Below are 7,401 nucleotides of genomic sequence, written 5' to 3'. Positions count from 1 at the left end.
TCCTTTCGTTTTGTTGCTTGATATATCCAAGCATTTGATTTTGCCTGGAACCCTGGTTCACTGCTCGACGCAAAGAAGAGACTTGGTCGGGATGCCAGGCTAAAATTTCGTTTTGTCAGGTTCTATGGAATTCCCCCGTTTTAAAATGTATTTTGGAGTTCAGTATTTTTGTTAATATTTTTAGAATGAAAACAAGAGGATGTGCACGACAGGAGAAAGAGGGAGAAAATGCAGACATTTATATATGGGATAACATTATTCATAAAAGTTCCTTAAATCCACCTCATTTGTACTCTGTCGGATGGTTATCTTATTGAAAATCACCCGGTATCTCTGTCTATTATAGTCGTTTAAGTCATTACATTTCACAAATAAATCTTTTCTCTTGGTAACAGTATTCATCATGTAATTCCAGATCATTATAAGGATAAACAGCTCCACAGTTTGCCGTCTTATTGGGATATTGAGTATCTTCATTGTTTGGCTGTCCTTTACGCCAATAGAAAAAATCTGATGCCGTTGTCACGGAAACCCATTTCCACACGTCTTCTGTTGATCCGTCAGATGCTCCTACATACAAATCAAAGTATTGATCTGAAATATTAAAATGTAGACAGTTTTATATAATTTTACCATTTTAATCCCATAAAAAATGTTAAGATCCTCAGAAACAATTACAAAAAACTGCCTATGAAAAAAAAACATTTCACACTAGCTACATGTCGATAGTGTTATCAGCATTATTTTAAGACCCCAAAAACATATCAGTATAGAATGGATGTCAGTTTTTTTGCAGATCAATGTTTTTTTCTTCAATATGGCAGTTGTTTTCCCTTGTTCTGTTGATTGATAACGTTTGATTTTTCCAGTTTGTATGGACTTCTCTATTTTAGCCCACTTAGACCAAAAGGGTCAAGTAAGCTTTTCTCATCACATGGCGTCCACCGTCCGTCGTCGTCCGTTAGTTTTTGCAAAAATCTTCTTCTCTGAAATTATTGGACCAAATTGAATCAAACATTGCCTAAATCATCTATAGGGTATCAAGTATTAAAAATGTATCCGATTACCCGCCCATCAAACAAGATGGCCGCCATAGCAACAAAAACATGAGGGTAAATACAGCTTTTTGGCTTATATCTCAGAAACTTAGGCATTTATGACAAATCTGACACTGGGTAAACATGGTTATTAGGTCAAGATCTATTTTCCCTCAAATTTTTAGACGCATTAGACAACCCGTTGTTGGGTTGCTGCCACTGAATTGGTAATTAACAGTAAATTTTGCAGTTTTTGGTTATTATCTTGAGTATTATAATAGATAGATATAAGAGTAAACAGCCAAATTCTTCAGCAAAGTATGATCTACAAATAAGTCGACATAATCAAAATAACCCCATAAAGAGTTATTGCCCTTTAAAGTAAATTTTTCACAATATTTCATGAATTTTTGGAAGCTTACAAAAATCTTAACATCTATAACTACTTGGCGAAAATGAAGCAAACATGAAATAAATCATTATTATGGTATCTAGTTAAAAAAATATATCCGTTGACTCTGCACATCAACTCAGATTGCCGCTATGGCTAAAAATAGAACATAGGGGTAAAATGCCGTTTTTTGGCTTATATCTCTGTAACCAAAGCATTTATAGCAAAATTATAATAGATAGAGATAAACTGTAAAAAGTAAAATTGTTCAGCAAAATAAAATTTAAAAATGAGTCATCATGACTAAAATGGTCAATTTATCCTTTAAGGAGTTATTGCCCTTCGTAGTCAATATTTGATATTTTTTTTGGGTTATTTTTTGTAATCTTTTACAAAAAATCTTCTCCACTGGAACTACCGAGACAAATATAATTAAACTTGGCCACAATCATCATTAGGGTATCTTGTTTAAAAATTGTGTCAGATGATCCTGCATACCATCCAACATGGCTGACTTGGCTAAAAATAGATCAGAAGGGTAAAATGCAAGTTTTGTATATTATGTTTTAACCTTTATAAATAGAGAAAACTAAAAGGAGCAAATAAGTTGTTACTTTGTAGCCCATCAATCATCTAAGATGGCCGCCAGCTGGGGACTTAGTTTAACATAGGAACCTATGGGAAAAGCATACAAATTACTTCTTTTAGAGAACCAATGAATAGAATGAAACTTAACATGGCATGAGTATTTCTTATGAGGTGCTGACCAAGTGTTGCTACTTTCTAGCCTATCCATCATCCAAAATGGCCGTTCGCTGGGGACTTAGGTTAACATAGAACCCTTTGGGAAATGCATACAAATGACTTCTTTTCAGAGAACCACTGAATGCAATGAAACCAAACATGGCATTAATACTTCTTATGAGGTGCTGACCAAGTGTTGTAACTTTTTAGCCTATCCATCATCCAAGATGGCCCCAGCAGGGAACTTAACATAGGGTTTAACAAAGGACCCTATGGGAAATGTATACAAATGACTTATTTTAGAGAACTAATGAATAGAATGAGACCAAACATGGCATGACTATTCCTTAGAGGTGCTGACCAAGTATTGTTTCTTTGTAGCCGATCCATCATCCAAGATGGCCGTTCGCTGGGGACTAAGTTTAACATAGGACCCTTTGGGAAATGCATACAAATGACGTTTTTTAGATTAGAGAACCACCGAATCAAATGAAACCAAACATGGCACGAATGTTCCTTATGAGGTGCTGACCAAGTGTTGTCACTTTGTAGCCGATCCATCATCAAAGATGGCCGCTAGCGGGGGGTTTAGTTTAACATAGGACCCTATTGGAAATGGATACAAAAGTCTTCTTTTAGAGAACCACCGAATGGAATAAAACCCAACTTAGCATGAATGTTCCTTATGAGGTGCTGACCAAGTTTTGTAACTTTGTAGCCAAATTTTATCTTTTTTTATATGATTACAAAAACCCAAGTTGAGTCAGGTGAGCGATACAGGCTCTTGGGAGCCTCTAGTGTTATATCTACCAATTGTTCATTTACGTCAAAACTGTTAGACAAATTCTTAACAGAGTCATAGCCCATAAATGACATTTTTTATTCTTTTATTCTTTTTTCTTTTTTGCCTATTATTATGAAATCTATGATTTTAAGAGAGAAACATTCTTTTTTTGACTGTTATGCCTTAACTGGAGCACCTTAAATCACCCCAAGTTTTTCATGCGGTTGGTATTGTTCTTCTATTCTTATTTGTGACATTATGTTCATACATCATTGTCAATATAATGGAATTTGATGCGACTGTCGTACAAGTGAGAGGTTTAGTGCTGTAAAACCAGGTTCAATCCATCGTTGCTACATTTGAAAATGCCTGTACCAAGTCAGGAATATGACAGTTGTTGTCCATTCGTTTGATGTGTTTTATCATTTGATTTTGCCATTTGATTTGGAACTTTCCGTTTTGAATTTTCCTCGGAGTTCAGTATTTTTTGTGATTTTACTTTTAATATGATTTAGGTCACAAAAATAATCAGCAAGGCTAGATCTATTATTAAATTAGACAAAGAAACTAAACATGTGCAGACTGAAAAGCAGTAATACAAGATCTACAAATAGACACTTTTGTCAGTAAGTCTGTTCTCCTCTTCTCTATGTTGGAGAGTACCCTTTGTATAATATGCACAAAAACCAAAGTAAGCGATACAGGCTCTTTAGAGCCTCTATTTGAATTTGCCTCGGAGATGAGCATGTTTGTTATCTTTTTTGATTCAGTACGTAGAATGAGGGATAATTAATTAGAAAATTGACATATCAACAAAGCCCCTCTAGTATATTTTTGACCGAATCACACAGAAGGAAATTTAGTGTCAAAATATTATCTCCCCCGTAAAAACACTGAACTCTTGAGCTTATCAATGTCTGTTCAATTGAAGCAAAGAACGCTATTAAGGTTCATGTACCCCCTTTGGCTACAATGGCTGGGTGTACACAACAAAATTTGCCCAAAGTGAACAGACAAACCTGTGCATCTGGAAAAATTAATAATTATAAGAATTTTAGAATTTTGATGGATGCAGATGAGAACTTTCAAAAAATGGTTTACCAAAATGGATCAGAGCTGTTCGGTCATGCATTCAATACTACGACGAGCCATAATAACAATGGGTGTTTAACCGTTTCAGAAGGCCGATATTATAGAATGCTTTCAGGTCTCACAATATATGTGATTTTGCTGAAGCAGGCAATGTTTTTTTTATATAAAAAAAATACTTATTTTCAATGCCTTTTCATTAACAGCAAAACTTGGAATCTTACATATACCCTTGAGTTATTCACGAAAGAAAGAATAAAAAATCCGTCCTTTTCTTTTTTGCGTTAACATACAAAAGGACGACGCAAATGTCCTGTTTTAAACTGTGTGCCAAACGTTATAATAATTCTTATTATAAGTACGATTAAATAATCGGGTCGTATAGATGTTCAGCGGAGCATTAAACAACTTTCTTATCTCCAGTCTCTCTACAATAAAATACGGCCTTCACAATATTGTGACCGGGATACTCAATGGGTGGTGTCAATCACATGTGGATACTTTAAAGTTATATTCCAAAATTCTCAATCACAGTTTTTACAAGTTTTCAGTCATAATCAAAACATTCATTTTTATGCTATAACTGATATTCCACATGGTCAATTGCAAGATCGATATCATTTTTCTCAATTAACAGTACTGTTGTACAAACATAAGAATAAAAGATATCAATTCATTGTTTAAAAATCTTACTTTGGGAAGAACCACACTGATTGCAAAAACCTATCCAGACCATAATGCATATCAGGTGACGCTTACCTTTAGGAGTTCGTGCAATTTTTCAGTTTTTTGTTTTTAACCATGATTTGTATTTTTTCTAAATGAATTTGTGACATTGGAAAATCGATAAATTACTGTTACCTTAAATTAATCCACTAGCAGATGCATTGTCATGAGAGAAAGACATACATATGTTTTTCGTTTTGCAGCTTAATCTGCAATAACACATTTTGAATGTGGTCTGATAAGGGTAATATAAAAGTTTAACTCTTTTGTAATTATTTTGGCTGAATCTAATGAGCATTAGGGTTGTCATAACGTACAGTAGGTTTGTAGTAACTCCTTTGCGCTGTTCAGTTTTTGTTGGGAATCCAGGACCAATAAGTGACCATCTAGGTTTTCACAATATGTTCTTGCTTCATACCAGTTCAGTTTAACAGTACTAGCCATCACACATAGCCCGTCATAATAAACGAAGTCTCTGCCACCACATTCTGAAGATAAAAATACAATAATTATCAGTATTAATCGTCATACATAGCATTTCTTAATAAACCCCTAGTTTTTGGTGGGGTTCGTGTTGTTTATTCTTTATTTTTCTATATTGTGTCATGTGTACGATTGTTTATAGATAAAGGAAGATGTGGTGTGAATGCCAATGAGACAACTCTCCATCCAAATAACAATTTGAAAAAGTGAACCATTATAGGTCAATGTACGGCCTTCAACACGGAGCCTTGACTCAGACCGAACAACAAGCTACAAAGGGCCCCAAAACTACTAGTTTAAAACCATTCAAACGGGAAAACCAACGGTCTAATTTCTAGGTTTGTTTTTTTTTATTTTTAGCCTTGGCGTTGTCAGTTTATTTTCGATTTATGAGTTTGACTCCCCTCTGATATCTTTCGTCCCTCTTTCAAGCCATCACATTCTGAGGGTACATATAAAATAATCAGTAACAACCATCACACATATAAAGTCATCCTCAGAATATTCGCTCGTTAGTTCGATTTGTGTAAAGGACACTGACAAGTATATCTGTTTTAAAGCTCTATAGAATAGAAAAGTGGAAGAATTCATTAGTCGAAGCCAAACTGAAAACAATCATGGCACAAATGAAAGAAAAGTAACAAAAACCAGCAAACACAACACAGAAAACTGAAGACTGGAAACAGGAACCCCTTCAAAAATCCATGATGATATCAATAACACCGAAAAGGTGACTCTGTGGCACAAGTCGTGTTACTTGAGATAACTCACGGTTTTTGGTTGGCTTCGTGTTGCTCAGTCTTTCAGTCTTTAGTTTTCTATGTTTTGTATACAGTTATTTATCTTTTGGTTTCTTTCTTGTTATTCAATGTTGTTGTCATTTATTCTCGAGTTTTTATTCTCATTTTTATCTTTCGCCTCTATTTGATAGCAAAACTCGATGAACAATCAAATCAGTCACTTTGAAGAAAAAGGGAATGGGGTTGTGGTAATGAAAATTAGAAAATTTCCACCGTCATCTGTGAAATATTCTATAACTGCCAACAAACTCGTGTTGTCGTCTGTTAAATTTTCCAAAGAACGGTTTTTTATACTAGGAGTCCTTGTTTTTACACAGCAGCAGCCCTATCTTAAGAACATCATGATCGGAAACGCAAGCTCATCAATATCATATCACTACTGGAATGTTGCTACACAGAAAAGGAAATTTCATAATCGAGAAGATGAACTCAATTTCTAGATGTAAGTCAAGATATGAAACAGACTTAACAGTATCTGGGAAATCTATTATCATGAGTTAGCAAATTTGGCAGAAAAAATTCACCTGCATCATTTAAGCGACTGATAGATTGTATTTGGTTTAATTTATTGCATGAAGTGATACATATATGACGTTTATATATATATAGTGGCGTTTGGAATGAATTATACTTTGCTTTCATTTAATGCCTTTTCGTGTTTCTTTGTAACATATGACATGGCTATGCACCTTTACATCCCGTCATTGTGCTATTGTGATATGGATTTTTTTTGTATTCTCACCTTTCATTATTGCTAATGTGATTTGTCTACATGGATATAGGAAGATGTGTAATGAGTGCCAATAAGACAACTCTCCATCCAAATAACAATTTATAAAAGTAAACCAATATAGGCCAAGGTTCGGCCTTCAACACGGAGCCTTTTTGTGTTTCTTTGTTACATATTTGTGTTTCTTTGTTACAAATTTGTTTTTCAATAGTGATCGGGATTATAACACAGCATTGCGACTGTCATATAAGTGAGAGGTTAAGCTAGCTATTAAATAAGGTTTTATCTACCATTTTCAACATAAGAAAAGGCCTGTACCAAGTTAGGAATATGACTGTTGTTATCCATTCGTTTGATGTGTTGGCGCTGTTGATTTTGTCATTGACTTTCAGTTTTGAATTTTCCTCTGAGGTCGGCACTTCTGTTATTTTACCCTTTAGATAGATCTTTTAAAACTGGTATCATTAAAAAAGTAAGATCACAAAAATACTGAACTCCGAGGATTTGTTTTGACCAGACGGGAAACAGGATTTGATTGGTGAGCCAAAAACAGTGTCCAAGCTGAAATGTCTCGACTTCTTTACTAATCAAAAATAAAACTGAAAATGATCCAAGAA

At 34.5% G+C, this 7,401-nt stretch overlaps 1 protein-coding gene across 1 annotated transcript; it reads right to left on the bottom strand.

The window, feature by feature from the left end:
• Positions 1–358: 358 nt before the first annotated feature.
• Positions 359–6,803, bottom strand: LOC139500522 (hepatic lectin-like). The gene is made up of 3 exons (XM_071289268.1): positions 6,797–6,803; positions 5,089–5,259; positions 359–594 (listed from the first exon to the last, which is right to left on the bottom strand). Exons 1-3 carry the CDS (start codon positions 6,801–6,803, stop codon positions 359–361), a joined length of 414 nt encoding a protein of 137 aa, XP_071145369.1.
• Positions 6,804–7,401: the final 598 nt, after the last annotated feature.

Source organism: Mytilus edulis, chromosome 13 (assembly GCF_963676685.1).
Source record: "Mytilus edulis chromosome 13, xbMytEdul2.2, whole genome shotgun sequence".
Taxonomy (NCBI): Eukaryota; Metazoa; Mollusca; class Bivalvia; order Mytilida; family Mytilidae; genus Mytilus; species Mytilus edulis.
The sequence above is the reverse complement of the archived record's forward strand: the minus strand, read 5'-3'. Positions and strand labels throughout refer to the sequence as shown.